At 39.8% G+C, this 26,534-nt stretch overlaps 1 protein-coding gene across 3 annotated transcripts in view; it reads left to right on the top strand.

Moving 5' to 3' along the window:
• prdm11 (PR domain containing 11) overlaps nt 1–25,176 on the top strand; it is a 186,648-nt gene extending 161,472 nt beyond the window's left edge. For all 3 annotated transcript variants that reach the window (XM_068045940.1, XM_068045937.1, XM_068045938.1), the window contains one exon: nt 16,170–25,176. In XM_068045940.1, the coding sequence (XP_067902041.1) occupies nt 16,170–18,352 (2,183 nt within the window). In that variant the 3' untranslated portion in view covers nt 18,353–25,176. The remainder of the gene's footprint in view (nt 1–16,169) is intronic.
• Nucleotides 25,177–26,534: the final 1,358 nt, after the last annotated feature.

Genomic DNA, 26,534 nt, shown 5'->3' with positions numbered 1-26,534 from the left:
GCACTCCCTCAGTACTGCGTCCTAGAAGGGTACTTGAACCCAGGAATTTCCCTGATTCAGGGGCAAGAATGTTACCAACTGAGCCACAGCTGATATACAAATTCCTCTACCATTTTCCTTACCTCTCCTGTAGACCTTAGAACCTGATATATTTAGTTCCCAGTCTCAGCCATCTTGCAGCCATGTCTCTGTAATGGCAACCGTGCCATACCCTCCAAGTTAAATTTGTGCCTGCAATTCATGCAATTTTTTCCTTACACTCTGCATTTGTATAAAGAATGCTTATACCCTATTTCTGTCTCCTGGTTTGATTACTTTAGTTTTTCCTTTACCAGCAGTTCCTAAATTTCTGACTGTTATTGTACTCTCCTTTTGTTTTTGAACTATTATCTATAATACATTTTCCAGCTGAGCCCTCCCTCCCACTTACTATCTTAAAGCCCTTGTAACCACCCAATTGTCCTTACTGGTAGGACCCTGGTCCCAGCCTGGTTCAGATGAAGCCCGTCCCAACATTACTGTTCCTGTCTCAGTACTGGTGCCAGTGTATCATGAAATAGAATCCCTGTTTCCCACATTACTCCTTCTGCCACATGCTCACCTCCCTAATCTGCTCATCCCTATGCAAATTTGCGTGTGGCTTGGGTAATAATCCAGAGATCATAACCCTTTAGGTCCTGTCCTTTAATTTAGTTAATATTTCTTGATACTCTCCAAACAGGACCTCTTGCTTACTCTGTCCTATGTTAGTCCCAACATGGCCACAATGACTGGATCCTCTCCTTCCCTCAATATCCTTTCAAGCTATGGGTAGATGTGTGTGATGGACTCTCAACCAGTGGCTAATGGATTGGCAGTCGATTAACTTATCTTGTTTGGAACATTTATGTCCATCAGAGAGAGAGATTTTTATCCCATCAGTCCAGGCTGGATTTAAACCCAAATCTAAGAGATGAAAGGATAGTGCTGTAACCAACTGCAACACTAAGCTCCTGATTTACAGATATAACTCTGCTGTCTTCAGTGCTCTACATTTGGATTATATTGCACTTTCTTTTGCTGCAATTCTTTGAGTTCAGATGCCACTATCTTCTAAGTGTTTTACCTTTGGCTGTAGCATAAATTTTTATGTGGCAATTATTCTAATATGGATGACTTTTATAATATGGCAGGACTGCTTCTTTATGAATTATGCTCTACATTGAGAACAATTATTAATAACTTTAAAAAACTACCAATGCTGAAAATCTGAAGAAAGAGCAGAAAGTAGTAGAAATATGCAGCAGGCCTGTCAGCATCAGAGATTAACGTTTCAGGTGGGCCCCTTAGTTAGAACCCTTCTGATGTATTGCCCCACCTGAAATGTTAATCGATCTTTTTTATGGTGTGTTTTTACTGCAGAACTAGAATACTCAGCCTGTTTTCCAGTGAAGAGCCAGGCACAAGAGGACTATAGAAATGAATTTGTTTTATTCTAAGCATTGCCACTAAATGATGTCAGACTGATTCAGGACAATAACTTTCTTTCAATCCATTGAATTCCCAGTACAAAAACATAAAAGCCACATAAAAGTGACTTTCTAAAAGTTTCTGCAAAAAAACATTAGTTGGTATCTGTTGCAACTGAAAACAAAACTTACTCATAGTCATACCTGACACTTACAACAAATTCTGTAAACAACATACTTATATCAGGAATGTTCCTAAATTGAGTTATTAGTACAATAGAAGGATTATTGTCTCTTAATGACTGTGTAAGAACTTCCAAGTTTGGTTCTAAAGCTTGCCATTTACTTTTAGTCTCAGACAAAGCAGTAACAGTTGTGGCTTCTTTTGGTATGACTTAGGATGTACCACAAACAGCTTGACATGATTTTAGTTCCACAGTTAACATTCATTAATCAACACAGTGACATTATGATGATAAATTCTTTGTCGGAAATGTTTCTTATATTGTTATTTCATCCACTCTGATACACCCCACCGTCTTCCTACTTGTTTCTTAAATGATTCCAAGCTTTTCAGCACTTTGTCTAGCAGTGTATTCCTACCATGCCGTTGTTTTTGTTGTCCGCCATAAACTCTGTTCTCTAGCCACCATCACTTTCCCTAGCCACTGTCTGAGGCTGTACCGAATCATTTGCAACCTTTCCATCCTTGGCTCATGAGCAATGCTCCCTCTAAGCTGTGCAGCACGTGGCCTTGCAGCAACACAGAGGTTCCCACGCAGGCCGAGCATAAGTCCTCCCCTTTACGTTGCTGCAAAAAGAAATGTAAAGGGCTCATGCACTTAAGTGAATCGTGGGCACAACAAAAAAAAAATTAGAAGGAAAGTTGCTCTTGAGCGGAGCTTCTGACCCCCTATCCTCTCCATTACCAAGACCGCCTGTCTCTGCTACCCCTTAGTTCATCTGCTGCCGAAACTCTCATCCATGCCTTTGATAATTACTTCTAAATTCATCTACTCCAATGCTCTCCTGGTCAGCCTTCCACCTTGCATCCTCCATAAACTTATGCTTACCCAAAACTCCAAAGCCCATATCCTAACTCACCTCAGGTCCCGTTCACCATCATCCTTGTGCTCTCTGACCTGCATTGGTACGGCAACCTCTCAATTTGAAAATTCCCATCCTTGTCTTCAATCCTTTCCTTATCTCTGTAACCTACTCCACCCCTTCAACCCTCAGTTCTCTGCACTCCTGCAATTCTGGTCTTTTTGCTTTCCTGATTTTAATTGCTCCAGAATTGAGGGCTATGCCTTCAGCTGATTAGGCCCTATGTCTTGAATTCCCTCCCTAAACCTCCCTATTTCTCTCTCCTCCTCTAAGACATTCCTTAAAACCTACTTTTCTGACCAAATTGTTGGTCACCTGTCTTACTATCTCTTTGTGTGGCTCTGAATCAAATATTGTCTGATTACACTTCTCTGAGGCACTTAGATGTTTTATTACATTAAAGGCACTATATAAATGCAAGTTGATGCTGAGCAATTTCTTAACATTTGAATTGACTTTCACCTGGAAAAAGTTTATTTCAATGATTTTTATTCTTCGTGTGTATTTTAAGAGGGCATTTAAATTACAGCTGTAGCATTGGTGAGAGGCAGTTTTGCTCTGCGCTGACACCACAGTTAGAGTGTAAATGCAACATTAATACAGAGTCAAGATCTGATGACACCACAGTCAGAGTGAAACCCCTTCGAGGTAGACATATCACTCTCTTTCACTTGAGAATCAGATTGGGCCCTAACTTCAGATTTACATTACACAAATATAGTTTTGGTGCAAAACAGAAACTCCTTTGTACTGACACTGAAGTTGTAACGTAAATGCATCCTTAAAGAAAATTTCAGGTCTTGTGATTTTGTGACAACAAAAGTAGGATTTTTCTTTTTTTTTTGCAGTACTAGTAGAAATTGATTATTTGATATTCAACTTGATATCCATGGATCATGCCCTAGCTGTTACCTGGTGGGTGGTCTGTTTCCACATCTCCTCCAATGCTTGTCTGAACCAGTTGGCAGGAGGTACAGGAGAACTAGTTAGGGATTACTCTTCCTTTATGCTTCCTCTTCCAGCCTCCTTATATGGAAGCTTCTGACCTCCACTTGGCAGCTGAAAATGAAAACTGAGTGACATGAAGAATTGAACCTGTGTCCTGCCACTCTATGTTGTAGGGAGTTGGTGCTCCAGCACAATGCCCCATTTTAACTCCATAACATTAATACAAATTTGGAACATTTCCTTCCACCCCTGAGTTCCTCAAGAACTCTCATTGTTGAAATGAGTTTCAGTTTTTTCTGGAAAGAAAGCAAATTGAAAATTCTGTGTTTGTAAAAGAAAGGAAGACTTGCATATATATAGTACCTGTCATGACCACAGGAATCCCAAAGTACTTTAAAGCCAATGAAGTACTTTTGAAGTGTAGTCACTGTTGTAATGTAGGGAACGCAGCAACCAGTTTGTGCACAGCAAGCTCCCACAACATCATTGCGATAATGACTAAATAATCAATTTTAGTGATGTTGATTGAGGGATAAATATTTGCCAGGACAGTGTTAACAACTTACCTGCTCTTCTTCAAGATATATTGCCATGGGAGCTTTTACGTCCACCCAAGATAGCAAACAGAGTCTCAATTTAACATCCCATCCATAAGATGGAACTTCTGATAGTGCAACACTCCCAGCATTGGAGTTTTAGTTTTAGCCTAGAGTTTTGTGCGCAAGTCCTGTAGTTGGGCTTGAACCCACAACACTCGGATTTAGAAATAAGCATGCCACTGATTGAGCTATGGCTATAGGCAAATACCTAGAGCCCAATTCATAAAAAAGAATACTACCACTCTATAAAGCATTCATGAAACCAAACTTGAACCGCTTTTACGCTGGAGCTGTTTTAGTTTGGATTTCAGAGACTGGTATCATTGAGCCAGCTCCCAGAGTATACAAAGCTAAATCCTGCACCCTTGTCTCATAATCTGAACTAAAACAGTACCAGTATAAAAGCAGCTTCAGAGTATGCTGTTTAGATTTTTTAGTTTAGAGATACAGCACTGAAACAGGCCCTTCGGCCCACCGACTCTATGCCGACCATCAACCACCCATTTATACTAACCCTACACTAATTCCATATTCCTACCACATCCCCACCTGTCCCTATATTTCCCTACCACCTACCTATACTAGGGGCAATTTATAATGGCCAATTTACCTATCAACCTGCAAGTCTTTGGCATGTGGGAGGAAACCGGAGCACCCGGAGGAAACCCACGCAGACACAGGGAGAACTTGCAAACTCCACACAGGCAGTACCCAGAATTGAACCCGGGTCGCTGGAGCTGTGAGGCTGCGGTGCTAACCACTGCGCCACTGTGCCGCCTGTCTGCACACCATACTTAAAGCAGAGGTAATATAAAGGATTCAGAGAAGAATAAGGATGGATTTGGACAGTGTTTGAAACTGCTCTGTGAGGTTAATGGATTGTCAATCTAACTTCTCACCAGAGGGATTTGATAATTGATGCGGAAATCGTGTATTGTGGAGAATCAAAGGACATAATTTTAAGATAAGAGCATTGTGAACGAGGTGCAACTTCTTTTAGTTTCATTTTTAATACTTTCCAACTGGATTCTATCATTCACATTCCACTGCCTTCCCTTCCATACTGGGACCATTCTGACTTCTTCATTCACCTTTCTAATAGTTTTTTTTCATATATATTTGACTGAAATGACTTTTGTGTAGTATGCAGTGAACTCTTGACTTTCACTATTACAAAAGCAAAATACTGTGGATGCTGGAAATGTGAATTAAAAATCGAAAATGCTGCAAATATTCAGGTCTGGCAGCAGCTGTGGAGAGAGAAACAGTTATTGTTTCAGGTCGATGGCCTTTCATCTGAGAAAGGGCCATCAACAAGAAGTGTTAACTCTGCTTTTCTCTCTCCAAAATGCTGCCAGAATTGCTGAGTATTGCCAGCATTTTCTGTTTTTATTTCTTGACTTTCACTGTTGTTCTGCTCTCTCTTCCCTCTTTGTTTGGGTCAACCCTATAAAATGTAGCTTCTGTTTGCTTTCCATACAAGTTCTAAAAGAGAGTCTCATTCATAATTTACGTTTTTCTTTTCAATGATGATTGTCCTCCTGTGTATTTTCAGCATTTTTTGGTTTTATTATTGATTTCATATAATGGTTTATTATGATACGTTGTTGTGCCTCTGAATTCAACAACACACTCAACAGTTCATGTAACAATGTAACTATATAGCATTTCTTATGTAGATCATCTCGGAGTACTTTGCAAAAGAGGTGGAGCACAAGCTAATGAAAATTAGATTAGATTAGATTAAAATGTGACAGTTGGAGAAAGATACCAAAGGCATGATCAAACAATAGATTTTAGAAAATTTTTTAGGCAAGTGGAGTGGACTGTTGCAAAATTGTTTGGAAAGAGCATACATGTGTTAAATCAAAGGGTATTACACTATTTTGATATCCATTTATACAGTCAAGGGAACTATATGAACAGGAGAGACTGTCAAAACTACCATCACATTTTTGCGATGTCAGTAGTGTACAAATCAGACCTGTGGCTCATATTTGAGAGATGAATAATCATGCTGTTTACTAAAGCAAGAAATCATAGGGGAGCAGGGTAACATGTTTAATAAAAATTTGAATTTCAGGCTAACCTCTAATATTGGATTAAGCCTTTCATTGAGTTTTATGAATTGATCTCTAATATTACAGACTCTTTCTGGCAGTACTCTTTAAAATATTACTGTTTTGAATGATCTTTGCTTAGGTTTGTTCTCCCAAATACTTTATCTCCTAAAATAAATGAGAATTTGCTTCCCACATCTATTGGAAAAAAATGTTTCTTTTGAAGTGCAAGATGAGGTTGGGAAATGTAAGATGAAGACAGGAAAAGTGAAGTATAGATTGAAAGAAAAACAAGCATAAAATTATCAAATTGTATAAAGTTTTATCCAGCTTATCAAACAAGACTCCATGTATCATCCTGCAAATAGTTGTAACTAGCACTTTAAAACTCACTGCACTGATGTTCGCACATTAAAGTGAAAGGGAGGATGACCCATCTGAGTGACCCATCAGGTGATGTCCTCTTCAAGGCTCAAGAATTGCTAAGTTTTATTTTTCTGTCAAATCTGGCATTTTTATGTGTGATCAATTTTTGTCAGAAAAAAACCAACTCTCTTGATTATATCCTGGGCATGTCACAGGGAATAGGTGGGTAGTGCATAAGTGATCATTATCATTTATATGGGGATGAAAACAGTTATCTCCATTTGTTTTCAGTGCTGTTTGCCACCCTTTTTTTTTACCTATGTTGTAGGTTTGTAACTTAGACATTTTTTTTTTCATTTTGCTCAGCTTATTTGTTTACATTTCACTGTTACACTTGGTAAATTAAAGTGAATATTTAAAGATGAAATTGTACTTGTTTTTATTTAATTCTTTCACCATTTGATGCTTGTTTTAAAATTTATTTCTCTGCAGTGATGATTTAGTCATGTGTACATTTTGTAAACTTTGAATGTGTTGACTTTTTTTCTTGACTGTTAAGTTCTTATATTATCCATATATGACTCTTGGGATTATGATCTAAATTGGGGGGAAGAATTAAATATTTTCGTTTTGGAAGAGAAGAACAGAAAACTTTGAAAGGTACTATTGAATGTGAAAAGGTGAAGAATGAAAGGAAAAGGTAAGCAAATTTTAAAATTTGCTCCATCAAGTGAATAATTGGAGTGTTATCGTCTAATACATCTTGCTTTGGATTCTGCCATTAACCCTGAGAATAACAGTCAAATGGTTTACGGGTGTTAGCTGAATCTCAAGTAAATTGTAGCCTTATTACTCCCTGTTTCCTGTTTTTTGAAGATATACAACAGTGATAACAAAGCAAAATAGACTCTAAAGACAGCTCAAAGCCGTGCAACATTCCATTGTTTGCAAGACTGAGAATTTGTCTATAACATCACATGTTTCACATGAAAGGATAATAGAGGAATTATTTGCAGTTCTAAAGCAGTTAAATTTGAATTAAAAGTGCATTTAATACAAATCAAAAACTGTGTTCTGTGTAATTGCTAGTTTTGTACATGCTTTCACATATCTCTTAAATTTGGATAAAGCACTGAAAAACCTGCAGAAATATTTTTTTTATTCGATCGGGGAATGTGGGCATCGCAGGCTAGGCCAGCATTTAGTGCCCATTCCTAATTATCCTTGAGAAGGTGGTGGTGACCTGCCTTCTTGAACCATTGCAGTCCTTGGGGTGAAGGTACACCAACAGTGCTATTAGGAAGGGAGTTCCAGGATTTTTACCCAGCGACAGTGAAGGAACGGAGATATAGTTCCAAGTCAGGATTGTGTGTGGCTTGAAGGAGAACTTGCAGGTGGTAGTGTTCCCATGCATCTGCTGCCCTTGTCCTTCTAGGTGGTAGAGGTCGCGGGTTTGGAAGGTGCTGTCGAAGGAGCCTTGGTGAGTTGCTGCAGTGCATCTTGCAGATGGTACACATTACTATCACTGTGCATCGGTGGTGGAGGGAAGGAATGTATGGTCACTGAAATTCTCAAAACATAGCAGTGTAAATTACAGTTCTTTCTGCTTTTACCTTAAAAGTCATTTTTGGTTGTGTGCATTTTTTTATGCAAAGCTTCAGATCACCTGTCCTGATTTTTATTTTGTGTGTGCTCATGGTTTTTGTGATTGGGGCAGGAAGGAGGGAAATGTTTGCTTGTAATATGGAAAATTCTAAAGTTGCACAGTGACTGGAATGGTAATGTTTCATTTATGTATGATTTTGAAATTTTATATTCAAATTAGATCAGGGTGTGAAAATGCACATTTTGAATATCTTGATCTTTTGTTGCACAAACTGCAATATGAGCTAATATTGGAGAATAAGAGCCTGCACCCTTTTAGTTTGTGATGCTTTAATGCGACTGGCTGTTTGAATTAGACAGTTTTAAGTGGCAACGTGCTGTACCATTTGTACTACTGTGACATTGTTTTTAGGTAGTCTGGTATCTGAAGCGTGGTTGTAGTGTATTGCAAATCTGGTCTGTTCCTATAATTAGTGTTGCCATTTTTAAAAATCTGTTTTGTATTTACTGTTGGAAGATTAATGAATGTCTCATTTCAGATAAGTTTCTTAAACACTCCAGATATTGAATGGAAACCTGTAGCTTCAAACTAAGAGGAGACCTAGAATAATCAGCATTTGTGAATTGAAACACCAATCAAACTAGATTTATATTTTAATCATAACATTTATGTTATTGTTTAATTTTCTGTGCTTTATAATCTTCTGGGTTATTCAGTTTTGGTTGTCAGACAACTATGCACCTTTAAACTCCCGCCATCAATGACTGTATGTGTCCACAACAATTTGCATTTATATAGAGCCTTTAACATAGTATAACGTCCCAATGCACTTCATGGGGAGCATAAATCAGACAATAATTGACACCAGGGCCAAAGTCTAGCTAGTAGAACATGTGTTTTAAAAAAGGAATCCCGGATGATTTATGTAGTTTTATTTTTAGTTATATTTTCCTGTAATGAGCTCACTCTGGAAATGTAGTGCACATCTCTCAGTTCTACTAAAGTAGTGCACCTATGGGCACTCAACTGAACATCCTATTCTGTGTTGTAAGAAGTACAAGGTTATGGCATCTGTCAGCCCACCCATATGTGAATCCTGACTTGTCACCAATGGAACTCCAAAACATTTTTACATACTTTACCCAAACTCAAACGATTGCTTTCTGCTGCCATCCTTTTCCAGTGATGATGAGAATAGGTCAGAGGCTGGGAATTCTGCGACGAGTAGCTCACCTCCTGACTCCCCTAAGCCTGTCCACCATCTACAAGGCACAAGTCAGGAGTGTGATTGAAGACTCTCCACTTGCCTGGATGGGTGCAGCTGCAACAACACTCAAGAATCTTGACACCATCCAGGACAAAGCAGCCCACTTGATTGACACCCCATCCACAAACATTCACTCCCTGCACCACTGTGCACAGTGACAGCAGTGTGTACCATCTACAAGATGCACTGCAGCAACTCACCAAAGCTCCTTTGACAGCACCTTACAAACCCACGACCCCTACCACCTAGAAGGACAAGGGCAGCAGATGCATGGAAACACTGACACCTGCAAGTTCCCTACCAAGCCACACACGATCCTGACTTGAAACTGTAATCGCTGTTCCTTCACTGTTGCTGGGTCAAAATCTTGGAACTCCCTTCCTAACCGCACTGTTGCTGTACCCACAACTTTGCTGTATAAGTAACAGGCTAACAGCGCTCACTGTTATTTATGCACAGTTAAACGTGGAAATCTGGAAGCTGCTGTCCAAAATGCTGCTCTGAAAATGGCATCTGGCCATCTGAATCATCATTCAAATATATTGAACGGCGTGAAGTTGCTGCACTTGTCTCATAGATATGGACTAAACTCACCAGAGTAGAGCTTGTCCTTTCCATCTAAGTACGCCTCTAATGGTGCAGTAAGTCTTAATTACTGCTAAACAACATCTCTGGCACTGAAATTAACTTTTGTAAGTGTGGAGCCTCATTCCTACAGCTTTTAATTATTGGAGATTTAAGATATGTATTTTTTTACTTTTTTTTTCTGTCTCTTTTATCTCTCTCTGTCTTAATCCAATCGTTATTTCTCTCTCTTTACCTGACTTTCTGTACCTGACTTGAGATTGAATTCAATATTCCAACTCTCATTTCCCGGTTCAGATTCTACACTGCTCATTAATGATTCTTCAATATGTTAAAAGTTAAAAATCTTTTTAACACTCTTTAGCACTCTTTCCTCTGAGTCAGAAGGTTGTGGGTTCAAGTCCCACTTCAGAGACTTGGGGCTGAATTTTATGCCACCCCAAAGAGCGGGGAGTGGGGGGGGGGGGGTGGTGGTGGGGGGCAGGTGGCGGGGGATGGTGTAAAATGAAGTGGGAGGCTCCGGGACGCCTTCCCGACCCACTGCTGCCTCGGCTGCCACTTTATGTAGGGCGACGGGGGCGAAAAATTAGCGGCCACTTTAGGGCCTTCGCCCACCTCCACCCGGATTTTATGCGTGGCTGGTTGGGCGGGCGACGACTGACAGAAGCCACCTGACAAACGCAGGCAGCTCTTGAGCATCCTGGGGGGAGGGGTGCCCTCATGATGGGGCACCCTGTGCCCGATGGAGGGCCGCCCCCCCCCCCCCCCCCACTATCCCAACCACCCCCAATACCCAACGTGCCCCCCTTTCCCCCAGTCAACCACCCTTGCCTTTCTGCGGCCTGACCGATTACCCTGGTGAGGCAAACAAAACTTACCTATCTTCCCAGCTCCCTGACATCTTTTTCGAGCTGTGTTTTAGTTCCAGCAGTGGCCACCGCTCTCGGTGGCGCTGCTGGGACTCAGAGCTGCCGGCCCACTGATTGGCCGGCAGCTCTATTAGGCGGGACATCCTACCTCAAGCAAATGGAAGTCTCACCTCGCACCAATTGAAGCTCGGGGACCCGCAAAATACAGGTCGGATCCCCAGGCAGAAGCGGGTTCCCCACCAACTTTTCATTCGGTGGCCAGCTCCCGTCCGCCTATCATAAAATCCCAGCCTTAAGCACAAAAATCTAGGCTGACACTCCAGTGCAATACTGAAGGAGCACTGCACTGTTGCAGGTTCCACCTTTTAGATGAGATATTAAATTGAGGTCCTGTCTGCTCTCTCAGGTGGATGTAACAGATCCCATGGCCACTGTTTTGAAGAAGAGCAGGCAAGTTATCACTGCTGTCCTGGGCAATATTTATTCCTCAATCAACATCACTAAAAATGATTATCTGGTGTTACGGCCAGGTGAGGAGGGTTCACAGGCTCCCCTCTTGCCCTTCCTCTTATTTGATCGCGACAGGGTTTATTTCTTTTTAAACAATGGTTGTGCTTACCACTTCAGTGAGTGTTTTACCTTTTACCTTTAATATGATCGTGAAAGAACCAAACGGACAAGTTTTCTTGAGTTTAAACAAGAAAGAGGCGAGTTTATTATACTCAACAATCTAAACCCAATCTAAAAAAATAGGTTACACATATTCGTGCACACAGTCACATGAGAATCACACACACAAATAGATTCCAGAGTAAAAAATAGATTTTGTGGTTGGATTAGAGTCCAGAATAAAGGGAAATTAAATACACAGTCTGTGAGGTTGGATGATTTGGAGGTCTTCCAGATGAATTTGTATTCTTGAAGTCTTTGGTTGGTCAAAGTGCACTTTGTGGCCGGCCTGCTTGGCTCAGGTCTTTCTTGGAGGCAGACTCGTAGGTGGCTCTCTTCTCCTGGTCTCTGTCTATAGCAATCTATAGTGGAGGGTCCACAGTCGTGGACGGTTTTCAAACTTGTGGTGTTATCTGTGAAGAGAGAGGGAGGCACACACACTTTCTGCTGCTGCACAGTCTGAGTTACTGTCTTGACTCACTTTGTTCAAGGAAACTCCCAGCTTTCACGGAGATGGACAGACAGTCACCTGACTGCCTCAGTGTTTTCTATGGAACCTTCTAATGAGATTCAACATTCAGAATTGGCTCCCCAGACCCCAGGATGCCAATATTTGCACTTGGAGGGGTTTGCTCTTTCAAAGTCAAGAATGCCATGCAAATGAAGCAATCTTAGGTAATTCAATCACTTAGAGCAAACCATTGTCCTGAGTCCATGCTCCTCAGACTTCTGTCTCCGGTTGGGTCTTAGAATGCGATAAGGTGTTTCAGATGTAAATTGCGGTGGCCATCTTGGCTGCCAGTTTTTCAAAAGTTAACTGCAGGATTTTTCCATTAAATATTTAATGTAAATTTCCAGCCGATGAGTTAATGTTCCTTATTTGGCACATCATTTTTCTTGACACTGGTTATTATCACTTTGCAGTTTGTGGGAGCTTGCTGTGCACAAATTGCCACTTTCCTATATTACAACAGTAACTATACTTCAAAAATACTTAGTTGGCTGTAAAACACTTTAGGACATCCTGAGGCCGTGAAAGGCACAGGCCGGAATTTTATGCCACCCCAGTGAGCCAGATTGTGGTGGGGTGGTGTAAATTTGAGCGGGAGGCCTTCCCGACCTGCTCCTGCCTCTGCCCCACTTTACCTGGGCCGAGGTGGTGGTGGGGGGGGAGAAACAGACCGCCCGCCCCAGGCGAATCAAGGCCCTTAAGGATTTTACCCGTGGCAAGCGGACGTCTGGGAGACGTGAAAGGCCACCCAATGAAAGCTGGCGGCCTCTCGGTGCCCCAGGGGTGGGCCCTGACAAACAAGCACAGGGTGCCCAATTGAGGGCCGCCCCCGCTTCCCCAACCATCCCCAGGACCCAAGACGCCCCCTTCCCCCCACAAATGACCATCCTTGCCTTGCCTGGACGCGACCGATTTCCCTGGTGAGTCAAACCAAACTTGCCTGGACTCCAGGCTCCATGTCTTTGGCTGGGCTGCAGTCCGAGCAGTGGCCACCGCTCCTGGTGGCATTGCTGGGACTAAGAGCTGCCGGCCCGATAATTGGCCGACATCTCAGTGAAATGGGACTTCCTCACTCAAGCAGGTGGAATTCCCGCCTCGGACCAGTTAACGCCCGGCGACCAGTAAAATGCAGGATGGATCCCCGGGTTGAGCAGAAGTGGGTTCACCACTGACTTTTACGTCGATGGCCAGCTCCCGTTCGCCCGGCGTAAAATCCAGCCCTCTATATAAACGCAAGACTTTTTCTTTCAATTGCATTGGTTAAGTACATAGTTGCCTGTCCTGTTCACACACATTCCAAGTTCTGTTTGCTTTTTGGGTGGTTGTTTAACAGGAACCTGCTGGTCAAAGTCCATAGTAACTCTGTAGGCCAGTGAAAATCTAATGCCATTCATTTGCCGCACAGAGCAATGTATGAACCATTATCTACTTGCAGAGCTTGTTGTTATACATCATAATTTCGATAGTTTACATTGCACTTTTGCATATGTTTTTATTTCAGATTGATAAAATAAAGGAAAGACTTGTGCAACAAATTTTCTGATACTTTATTCCTTTGTGTAGTAAGACATTTATATTGTTTCATTGTGTTTCATTGTCTGTGAAGTTACTTCTTAATACTACTGACATTGAAACTGTAGCACTACACTTCACACAAATAAATCTGAAAAAATCCATTTAGATTTTCTTGTATGTTTTGTTTACAGACTTAGTTGGCTTCCTAACCTCACCTTTTTCCAGATTCTGTCAATATGTTTAATCCATTTTAGTTACTGTTATTCTCTGAACTGATAAGTTGCCTCCCTATGGATAACAGGGAGTTTACCTTTTCCTGTGGATTTCTTCTACTTCTCACTCTTCTCTCTTTCTCTTCAAACTCAAGAAGGAACAAATAATCTGGGCCTACAAGTCAATCGAGATCATAATAGAGTTGATAAATTACAAGATACTGTTTACCCTAGTATAAGTACCAGTTCATTCAAATGTGATACTAATTGGTTAGAGAATTTTTCATTATCATCTGTAAAGCAGAATGGCAAACCAGTTACTCACTGATTAAGGAATACTTGTAAATTGTTTAATCATCAATGTTCTCAGATGGGGGCAATAGCTACACAAATAGGGCCAATTTTAACTCACACAAAATTCATTCACTTAGAGTTAAAATCGGGTCCCGTGGTGTCTGCCTTTCATAAAATACTCATGCGTGTATATATTCCCTTATACATGTGAATTATATCTGCCAGTATTACCTATCCTGCTGTGCATTTTATTTGTGTACGTGAGTTGTATGTATGGAGGTTTCAAGATACATAGCCTAACATTGAGCATACTGTGACAGAGCAAATTAGAATTAGATTTTAGTGATAGAAGAAAGTTATAATAGATGAATGTGAATTTATTTATGTGTGTATACCTTTTTGTATTTTCCTTCTGGATCTCATTTACCTGGTTGTGTGTTTAGTGCATTGGTAGATTAGATTAGAAAAATGGAATACAGTGCACAGAGATGACAACTCACATTCTTGGAGTTAAATGTTCAGCTGTCATAAAATAAAATGAAATAAATATTCTATTCAATATAGACAGTAGTAATCCAACATTTCCATTGCAGGTTGTGGGTATATCTAGGATGATTAGTTGAAGTTCTGATATTTGTGTAAGTTATTCTATAAAGTGTATCAAGGATATATTATGGGCAAATGTTTGGGACATCTTAGCTATCATAAGATACTTAAGCATCATAATGTAAATAGTTGTGAAAAATGTATGCAATAGGTTTCATTGTAGATTGTATTTGTATAAAGGTCTTATACTATTATGGTTTTAAAATAAATATAGTATCACAGCACATCTCACTGTGGAGAAACAAAAGAACTCCTTCTGTGCAGTATTTCTTCAATAGAGTAATATCTAACCTTTAAAGTGTTAATATGTGGTCTCAATTTCGTCACCATAATTAGCTTTAATGGCATCCTCACAATTTCTTAATATTAAACAACAACTATTATTTTTAATTGGTTAGATTTGTTAGATTATATAACCTTTGCAAACCTATTCTAAACTGCAAATGTAATTATGTATAATTGGTCACTGCCTGAATGTCAGACAATATCTCTGGCCTTCAAAAGGGTTGGGAACTTGGAAATATATCACTTGCTGGGTGGGGGTGGGGGGGAGGGGTGGGTGAGTTTGATTTCACTGTTGCATAGATAAATACATGAAGATAAAATAAAGTTTAGAGGAAAGTGACAGTTTGCTTTGTTGTTTAAGAAATATTGGTCCAGATTTTCCTGTTGAAATAAAAGTGAAGCTGATGGCACTTGCCATTATTTATGCACAAATGATACAGCAACTTCAGGTGAGGAGCAGATATGTAGTTAAACTCAAATATCCAAAAGTTGCTGTCCGAGTTGGTTTGTGAAAATTGCATCTTGCTATCTGGCTCACCATTGTTATGCTTTGAATAATGTGAAGTTGCCATATATGCTCAGTAGATACCCACTAATCTTAGCACAGAAAGTTAAATCTTGTTCATTCAAGCCTTGGTGCCCTTTGAATGATGTGATGAGTGTTAATTACTGTCAACCAACCTCTCTGGCACTGAAAATTAACTGTACCAGAGTGGCGTCTCATTCCTCTAGGTTTTAATTATTGGAGATTTAAAAAATGTAATTTTAACTTTAAAAAAAAACTTTTTCAGTCAGACGCTCTCTTAATTCAATCTTTCTTTCTCTCCCTTTATTTCTCTTTCTGTACCTGACTTGACATGGTATTCACCCCCTATAATTTACTCTTCCTTCTCAGTACTTGCACTGTTAATTTTACAATCCTACACCTAATTAGTTAAGGAGATGACACAGTTACTTGCCCTGCTCACTCAGGTTCCAGATGCCCTGATTCCCTCACTGCGATGTTATTGCCTCATACTTTCAGCAACATGCCACACAAAAAATTTAAACACCATACAGGCGAGAGCAAGTCAAATTAATGGTAGACACTATTAGATTCCCTCCTACAGCAAAATGTGGCCCAATATGATTGTGATCAGACCTATTTAAGAAATTAAGAAAAAAAGTTAAGCTTTTAGTTGCTGAAGTTATCTATATGTTCTTTTCTCTTTCCCCATCCTAGCTCCAGAAGCACAGACTCCTGTCCCAATTGTCATGGATGACACTAGTGAGCAGGAGATGGATTCCGCTGATGAGTCAATGTCCAATGAAATGTTGGCCACCACAGATGAAATATCGAAAACCTCTACTAGTACTGGTCGGAGAATCAGACGCTTCAAGCATGAATGGCTGAAGAAGTTCTGGTTCCTACGGTATTCACCCACTCTAAATGAAATGTGGTGCCATGTTTGCAGGCAGTACACCGTTCAGTCCTCCAGGACATCAGCCTTCATTTTGGGCTCTAAGCAGTTCAAGATCCACACTATCAAGTTGCATGCCCAGAGTAATCTTCATAAGAAGTGCTTGCAGCTTTATAAACTTAGGATGCATCCAGAAAAAACTGAAGAGATGTGCCGAAACATGACACTGTTGTTCAATGTTGCTTACCATCTAGCCTTTGAAGGAAGGCATTTTTCAGATTTCAGACCGTTGGCTGAACTTCTGAAAAAATGTGACTTAAAGATTGTTGACCAATACTTGAATGAGGGAGACTGTCAAACTTTAATTCATCACATTGCAAGATCTCTTCGAGAGGACCTCTTTGAGAGGCTCAGGGTGTCTCCATTTATGAGTGTGATTTTGGATGGGCAGACAGATGACTTGGTTGCTGATAATGTTGCGATCTACATTCAGTATATTACCAATGAAGGGCCAGCTGCTACAGAGTTATTGTCCCTACAGGAATTGAGCTCTGCAACAGTGGATGGTTATACTCAGGCACTGGACAGGGCCTTTGGGGGCATAGGGATCAAATGGAAAGAGGAAAAGTTAATTGTAGGACTGGGGGTAGATGGAGCCACCATAACAACAGGGCTAAGGGCAGGTTTGGCCATGAAGATCAAAAAGACTTTGCCTTGGCTACTCTCTGTTCCTTGTGTAGTGCATAGGCCGCACTTGGAAGTATTGGATGCTATAAGCAGCAAGGAACTAACCTGTTTGGAAGAACTGGAGAACAACTTAAAGCAGTTGCTGAGCTTTTACCGTTATTCCCCTAAGCTCATGTGTGAACTAAGAGCTACTGCAGCAACACTTTGTGAGGAGACAGAATTCCTTGGTGACATTCGAGCTGTTAGGTGGATCATTGGAGAGCAGAATGTCCTGAATGCATTGATCAAGGATTATTTGGAGGTGGTAGCTCATCTTAAAGATGTTAGTGGCCAAGCACATAAAGCAGATGCTGCTGCCATTGCTTTGGCTCTACTGCAATTCCTGATGGACTATCAGTCAGTTAAGCTGATCTATTTTTTGTTAGATGTCATTGCTGTACTTACACGACTGGCATTCGTTTTCCAAGGCGATCACCTCCTCATTACCCATGCAGATGACAAAATTGAAGAAGCCATTGAAGACATCAGCAGATTGGTGGAATCACCAGGAGAATATCTACAAGAGTTTGAGGAGACTTTTCATGAAAACTTTCATGGTGTTCCTCTGAAAAACCTAAGAGTAGCAGAAGCCAAGTTCAATTCAATAAGAGAGAAGATATGCCAAAAAACCCAGCTGATTCTAGCCCAAAGGCTAGACTCTAATAGTCGCAAAATTATTCAAGCATGTCAAGTGTTTGATGTTTCCACGTGGCCTCAGAATGAGGAAAACCTGATGAGTCATGGCGAGGAAGAGATCATGCATATATATAAGCACTTTGAAATAATTCCATCTTTTGCAAGGGACGTAGGTCTGGATGGCAGAGACGTTCGAGTAAGCTTATTGCAGGAATGGAAGGAGCTCAAATCTGAGTGTTACAACAAGAATGGTTTTAAAGAGTTGAGCCGTCACATTTTTAAGTATAAACAAAGATTCCCAATACTAAATAGGATCATTCAGTTATTACTTGTCCTGCCAACTTCAACAGCAGCTTGTGAGAAAAGTCGTGGTGCCTTCTACCGGATACGTAACAATAACAGGTCTCGACTTAGCCTTGACCAACTCAATGACCTTCTGACAATTGCTGTTAATGGACCACCCATTGCCAACTTTGAGGCAAAGAGGGCACTGGACTGTTGGTTTGAGGAGAAATCAGGGAACAGATATTCCTTGTCTCCAGAGATGATAAGTAGAGTTACTTCATTGGACCAGAAACCAACATTACATGGCCTAGACATGGGAACTGATTGTCTAACAGATATTCATGAAACTATAATGTAAATGATTGGAACTTTTAAATTGCCTATACTTCCATGATGTAATGGGAATAACCCAAAACCTATTCTTACTTAGGAATCTTATGAAAATGATAATTGGTGACAGAAGGGTACAAATACCAAACCAGCAAAGTCAACAGGATTTTGGTAAAGATTGACCAGTAAACCACTGCAGTTCTGACCTGTAGGATCCGATCCCTACATTGATTTCCCAGTTTTATTGTAGCCTTTGGCATACCAGTACGCGCCTATATTGAGAGTTCAAAATTTTATGAGTGGATTGGTCTGGTAGCATTTTGGTACTGTTTTGTCACCAAAAATATTAACTGCTATTTTGCTTTTAGTAATGCAGATATAAGATAATAAGAGTGGTCATTCTAATTTTTCTTTGAAAATGGTGGTTATTTAAGCTGTGTGAGGTTGATATAGCAGTCATCATGTCCAATCTTTAACTAACTCCTTTTGTTATTTACATAAACAATAAATAAGCATTAACAATTAATGATTGATGAGGAGAGGAAAGGGAGGCAATTAGTTATTTGTGGGGTTGTAGGAGATGTAAAATACATAGCCCAAGGGATTTAAAAATATATGTATCTACATTATTTTTATAGATTACAATTACTTTTAATAGATGGTCACGCTTTCATGTCTAGTGAGCATGTTTTTAAAAAACACCAGGAAAGGAATGAATGTATCAAGAGGATATAATTCTCTGTTTCATTCCGTTATTGCTGTGGAAGGAAGCACGCACTTATCAGGCACTGCTTCAGCTGGGCATGCACACTTATGTTCAGTAAACAAGACTGTAAAACTATTAATATGTGTGCTTATACAGAAGGACTGCTGATAGAAACTGTTCTCACATCTGAGAAATTTAGGCAGTGTCAACCCACTTGACAATGGTTAACAGTATGGTACTGAGACTATTTTGATCATTTCAATCAGCAAGGGAGTAAGGATAGTCATGTAATGTCATACGGCAATATGATGAGTTGTTTGAGTAGTATTTAAACTTGTTATCTTTCAATGCATTTGTAGAGGATCATACCTTGCCTAGAGTGCCAGTTGCTTTCACTGGCTGTAAAGCACTTTTATTACATACAGATGCCCCAAAAATTACACCGCATTTAGTTTGACTGTTCCTAGTCATTCTTTATGCCTGTGGTGTTTTAAATTTTTACTCTGAATACAGTACTGCACAAGTCAATCAACATCATTGTAGTTAGATCAACAAGTTCACATTATAGCATTTAATCTTAATTTTATAAAGAGTCTTCTACTCTGAGAACGAGACATCAATTGTAGAGCAGATATGATTTTTGAGAGTTCTAAATAGAAATTTTAGTAGAACAAAGAAAGATATTTTATTAATGATATTTTCTCATTAAATTAACTTGACCAGTAGAAGTGAGATTTCTGCCTCCAGGTGCCGTTAGCTGTGGCCAGTGACCCTCACCAGTTGAATATGAAAGGCTGCTATTTCCAGGTGGCCATGACAGTCTATAGCCATTTTAAACATTGACTAGACATTGGTGGTGCCTTTAACTTGTAGCTACCAACTCCTGCAGGGTGGTCATTAGAGTTGAAATTCTTACACAACAGTCTCTTGGAACGCATGTAAAGCTGGATATTATGCTGTATGATATTATTGTGCACCCACTTAACACATTTGCATCAAATTGTTATGACTGCTATTTGAAAAAAAATCATTAACAATCAGGCAACTTAACCCTGTCAGTCTGAGCAACATTCAAATACACAACTCAAGTGACAAAGGTGATAGGAAAATAATGCAACTGTCTGTCCTACCTGCTCACTTTTCTGATCTCTCAGCAATTTGCTCAATACAGATTAATTCATTGAAATTAGTTAGTTATGAATTATTGCTCAATACAAATTTTAGAATGCGTTAAGACTATCCCTGAGAATGGTACGAAATGCCAGGGCCTTTAATATATTAGAGAAAGAGCCACTACCAATGTATTCATTGCATATCACAGTGAGGATCAGTGATTAAATTTCTGTTGTATAATCCTGTAAAACATTAATTTTGGCAGTCTATAATGCACAATATCCTAGATGAGAATTAGAGAAATGTATAGTTTTTTAACTGACTGTTACAGTATATTCTAAATCGCGAGGTTCTTTTATATAATATACCATTATAAAATGTGGAAATGCTAGTACATCCTGTAAGTGTAATTGTGATAAGACTGAGCTTCATTTCAATCACTATAGGTTTGATAGTACTTTCCCTTCTCTGCTTTGAACCTATGATTGAAACTGGCTTTGTTAACAGGTAAGGTCCATTTCCATGACCTACCCCCACTGTATATTTTCAAAATGCCTCTTCTGGTTCCTAGCATAAGCAGTAGGCTTAGCTATGATTTAAGTAGCTGTCAATAAAATCAAGTGCTTAAATTGTCTTAAATTTAATAAACTACCGGTGATAGAAATTTACAGCAGCCAGGAATCCTCTAGCTATTAAAATATTTGGTTTATCAATATCAAATATTTGAGCAACCTCTTGTTTAATCAAGATCAGAATAAAATCTACGTTGTGATAATGGACATCTTTTTTGATGTCTACAAATGGAGACCAAAGCAGATGTCTTTTATCAGCATAATGAAGCACCAGTCTCAACATGGTTTGTATATTTTTAAATGCATGTCTATTTTTGTAACCATGTGGAGATTGTTAATATATTTAAAGTTACCGAATATGCTTGCTCAAAGTTGCTTGCCATGGATTGCCCAAATTATTGATGGGCTACCAAATGTAATGAATTAAGTGAGTTTCCATACTCTTTAAGTTACAATGATTTAGTTACAATATTTAAACAGTAACTTTTATTCAGAACTGATAACAACTGGGACTATTAGCATTACAGTTTAAAAAAAAAACAAAATGATTACTCATGACTCTGGAATATATGTGATATCCTTGTGGATAAATGCTAATTGGAGGCGAGAATGGTAGCATAAATGCACAGATATAACTAAAGCTACAGTGCATACAATGATCTGATTGGTTACAGAAATAAGGCTGCCTAGAGATAGCTATCTTTCTAGATTTCCCTTTCTAAGGTTCATATGATGTGTATGAACTCAGTCATGGTGTGTAAAGAACAGAACTATGAGGAAAAGGTAACAAAAAAAAATCAAATATAGAAGAATATGGAAACTTCAAATCACTTTTTGGTCACCGTTGACACAGTTGGCATCATCGATCACAGTTGTCCAAAGGAACACAAGGAGACAATGACCACCTCAAATAGGACCTTCTGTCAAAATAGCACTTGGATGTTGCCATTCACCTGGGGGCGAGCCACAGGAATGACAAACATTGTCTTATGCAATATGATTGGTGATGATGTCACTCAAGGTGCTGAAGACACATTACGGTATATGTACTACTGGGCTACATATATGATTTTCTATTTTTTTGTTTGGTCAATATAAATTTTTTAAGCATGATGTAGCATTTGTTCATATTGTGTTTCCTTCAACAGAACCCATATCATTGTATTTGCAGATGTATATTCATGACAAATTAGCATTTCTGTTATGGATACGTAATTCTTTCTCTCCCCTTGCTATTTGTTTTCTCTTACTACTTTTAAGACCCTGTGCCATTAGTTCTTCAGCTCCCAGACCTCTGGGATTACCTTGAAGGTTTACAAGAGCAACACTTTGCTAACTTTCTTTAAAAATATTCTCCACATGGTGAAGCACTTTTTTCCCCCTTTAACCTGATCTCCCTCTTGATAAGAATACCTTTGAGGGAATCATGGGTGTGAATCCTGTCCCTACAACTCTGCTGATGTTTGCATTGGTACACTGATGCATTGCACTGCTTGGCCCTGTGGACTTATTACTGCCAAGAGTGGGTTGGGAATGTGACCAACTTGTTTACATTTGACTTTTAACAGTCAATAAAGAGAAGCAATTACATGACATAAAGTTAAACTGACTGTTGCCTGAAAGTTACGTAGTAAAATATATTTAAAATCAGATTTTTCTGTAAAGCATTTACCGGATACCAATTACATTTAAAAAATTTTATTTGCTGTAGATTGTTTGATAAACAAGGAGCTTAAGAGCAATTGCCACTGTGCACCAATGCTTGGGCCTAATAGTTTCAGTTGAAAGGTAAAGAGCTGCAATAATATTTTGGTTAAAATCAAGCCTTTGTTTGAATTTTTTTTTAAATGAAAGATTAAGAAAATGCCATTTGTGCTTTTGTTTCCGTCAGGTCCTCATTCACTTACCTCCTCATCCATCTCCTCCACAGTGCACGACAGAATACATGAAGTGAGTGCAGTCAGGAAATGCAGTGTTACCCTTTGACTGTGGCTTCCTCTAGCTGCAAGGGATTAATCTTTGATTAAAGGTGCCTTTATAATGCACATTTATTGTTAGTACAAAGTGACTTCCACATCGCAGTGACAAAAACTGTCAGTATCCATCCGGAGTTAGCACCCAACCTGATCTCAGAGCAAAGAAGATTAAGACTCTGAAGAAGAGAGATTTACACCACTTGAGTTTGACACTACATGGAATGATTTTCAAAGTACTAAAGTACTTTGCAGCTCCAGCTCCACTTTTTAAACCTAGCTGACCTTTTCAATGAATGCAGTTCTAACAACACTCAAGAAGCTTGACAGCATCCAGGAAAAAGCAGCCCCGCTTGATCAGCAACCCATCCTGCACCTTCAACATTCACTCCCCCCACCACCAGCGCACAGTGGCAGCAGTGTGTACCATCCACAAGATGCACTGCAGGACCTCGCCAAGTCTCCTTCAACAGCACCTTCCAAACCCATGATATCTACCACCTAGAAGGACAGGGCAGCAGACACATGGGAACACCACCACCTGTAAGTTCCCCTCCCAGCCACACACCATCCTGACTATATCACCGTTCCCTTCACTGTCACTGGGTAAAAAATCTGGATCTCCCTTCCTAGTAGTACTGTGGGTGCACCTACACCACATGGACTGCTGCGGTTCAAGAAGGCGGCTCACCACCACCTTCTCAAGGGCAGTTAGGGTCGGCCAACAAATACTGGCCTTGCCAGTGACATTGATAATCCCATGAAAGAATTAAAAAAAACAGGGATTCTCCCCTGCTCACTCTGAATGCGTGCATTTTTAACTGTTGAAAGAGAGCATGGTGCATCCATATATCCAGGCAAAGCTCTTTGGTGGGCAGGATAATTCCAGTCATGCAAGAACCGAGCTATGTAAACACAGTACTACCTGAATGGTAGCTACTGATTTCACACTGGTAATTGCAGTGTAAATTCACCATGAAATACAATTTATTCCTGAGCTTCTGCAAATATTATTCTCTTATTGGCAGTGAGCTGGATTGATGATTGTACCACATCATCCCAATTCCCATGGCCTCATCCCTGCTTGGCATCTCCTCAGGTTGGCCCAGTTGAGGCTAGGAATTCTTTGACCTCACCACGTTAGCACTTCAGTGTGCTGTACTGTAATAAGATGTGGTTGATCTAAAGGAAGCTGAGAATTACCTATGGATAACTTGCAACACCCTGGCTCTGTAGTGGCAAATACTGTGGTGAATTAACTTTCTGGTTTCCTGACTATATTTACCAAGGCGCTATTGGGATTCATAGTCATGCACAGCATGACATCCTGAAGCTGTGCTTATATTGGGCTAGAAATTAAAAAGTGGGTCTTGAATATTGACCTTAGTGAATCTAGCAAATTTATTTTGTTGATGCTGGCTGCACATAGAACCTTGTAGCACAGAAGGAAGCCATTTAGCTGAACATGCCAGTGCCAACTCTTTGAAAGAGCTATCCAACTAGTCCCACTCCACTGCTCTTTCCCCATAGCTTTACAAATTTTCAGTTTCAAGTATGTACCCAATTCTGTTTTGAAAGTTACTATTGAATCTGCTTCCACCATCTTTCTGGGTCATAACAAGTTGCTGCGTAAAAAATATATGCCTCATCTGTTCCCCAATCTCCCTTTCCTCACCCCAGAGGAACAGTAGGACCCCTGCTGCTTCCCTATCTGAGATCAGCTAAGTCGGCACAGACTGGAAATAGAACTTGAGACCTCCTTGGAACTGCACCAAATGACACATGTTTTTAATGCCTAGGAAGAGCAGCTCCTGAGTAGTTAGTATACTTTTCCCTACATAAGAAAAGAGGTGCTGTGAAGGATTTAGTTCCAGGTATACAAAAAATAATCATCTCATGACTACATTTAGTTATGTAATTTTAATTGGTTTAGAACTAATTTAGGAGTTTAGATATCTCAGAGGGAAGGGTGTTGAGAAAAAATAAGCAATAATGAGGCATTTAAAATTAGAAAAATCCTTGCTACATATAAACTGAGGGATATAATCAACTAATGTGGATCAAAGTTATTTTCATTGATGCCATTATGTAAATATCTTGATTGTGATAGTTTAAAGTTATGCAGTAGTTGATATGAATAATGTTAATGCTGTGCTGATAAAGGGAGTTGGAGACAATTAATGCTCAAAATTTAGAGGAACCGTTTTTATTCCTTGTTCACAGTTTATTAACTTTATTTTTGGACCCCTATGCAGAAGTGACAGTGTGATTTGACTAAAGCATCTAATAATGACAGACCCTGTCCTCAAGTATCCTCCTCCTCCCACAAATTCCATGACACTTTTAGAGATTGATTTTTTTCCTCATTTTAGGTTCTGTTCAAGGAAAAACAGTGTGTAGTCTTTTCTGAATATTCAGACTGTATTTCCTGTCTAATTAAAACTGCCTGTGTAACCTATACATTTAATAAAAGCAGTAACAAGTCTCATACTGATGATTTCAATTCAAGTTGAAATGGGTTTCTTCTAAGACTAATGGTAATCGTGTTGCTTCCCCAGCAAGTTGGTAGTAGACTTTAGTCCCTGAACTGGCAGTCCTGAGAATCAGGCTGCCACATTTGGGATTTCAAACAAAATGTTCCAACAAATAGAAACAGGGGCAGGTCATATAGCCCATTGGGTTTGTCCTGTCATTTTGTTAGCCATAGGTTTTTTTTATATTAATTCACTGCGATTTCTTCATATTCCTTGATACTTTATTTTCCAAATATGTATTCGTGTCTCTTTACCTTAATTGATTCTGTACCTACGACTATCTGGATCGTATACGCAGCGCCTGATAATCAGTTCCATTGCAGTCAATGGAATTAAATATCAGGCACTGCGTACAGCGAGTGGCCAATCCAATATAGCCTGTTTTATACCACCTTTTGAGATGAATTTCTACTCCAGTATACTCATACCTCAGCCAGAAAATTCTCCATCTTCCTGTGGCTGATTGGAAAGCAACATCTCTTCCACTATCTCTGACTTTAAATCATAGGATCATACAGCATAGAAGGAGGCCATTTGGCTGATCATGCCAGTGTCAGCTCTTTGGAAGAGGTATCCAAATAGTCCCTCTCCCCTGCTTTTTCCCCTTAGCTTTGTAAATTTTTCCTCTTCAAATATATATGCAATTCACTTTTAAAAATTACTATTGAACCTACTTTCACCACTCTTTAAGGCAGTGAATTCCAGATAGTAGCAACTCTTCCAAATGTTAAACCCTCTGCAGCTGGCTTATTTTCCTCAATGGTATTGTGAGTATGTGCAACTCTTTTAACTACTTAACCTGGTACCCCAGCAATGGACCAAATTAACACATTTTAATAAAAATTAAATCTGTGATCCCTTCTAGGCTACATAAGTTAAAATCTCCATGTCTGGCCAGGGGTGCCCCTGCTGGTGAGACCAGTGATTTTCTTATGAAAACCATAGACTCTATTCTGTGTCATAGCTGCCACTCTTCCTGGACCTCAGGATTCTGTCGACTGCATGAAAACCTGCCTGAAAGAGGTGTCAGTCCTGTGCTTTATGCCTCTGATGTCTTACTCCAACTGTATTTTGCGGTAGGGTCTGCTGGTGCCACCTAGTTGCCACCAACTTGTGTATCCAGCTCCTGCAGTCAAATCATGTTACAGCACTAAGTGTTGTCTCAAAATGATAACTAGTTACTGTTCATGGGTTTTGCCATGAATTGTTTGCACTGATTCACCCACCACTTAATGAAAGCAGCTGCACCTGAAGAAAAATTTGCTCTTCCCCCGAGTCAAGTGGTGTAATACAACCTCTTTGAGTGGATAAA

The sequence above is a fragment of the Heterodontus francisci genome, chromosome 14, assembly GCF_036365525.1.
Source record: "Heterodontus francisci isolate sHetFra1 chromosome 14, sHetFra1.hap1, whole genome shotgun sequence".
Lineage (NCBI taxonomy): Eukaryota > Metazoa > Chordata > Chondrichthyes > Heterodontiformes > Heterodontidae > Heterodontus > Heterodontus francisci.
The sequence above is the reverse complement of the archived record's forward strand: the minus strand, read 5'-3'. Positions and strand labels throughout refer to the sequence as shown.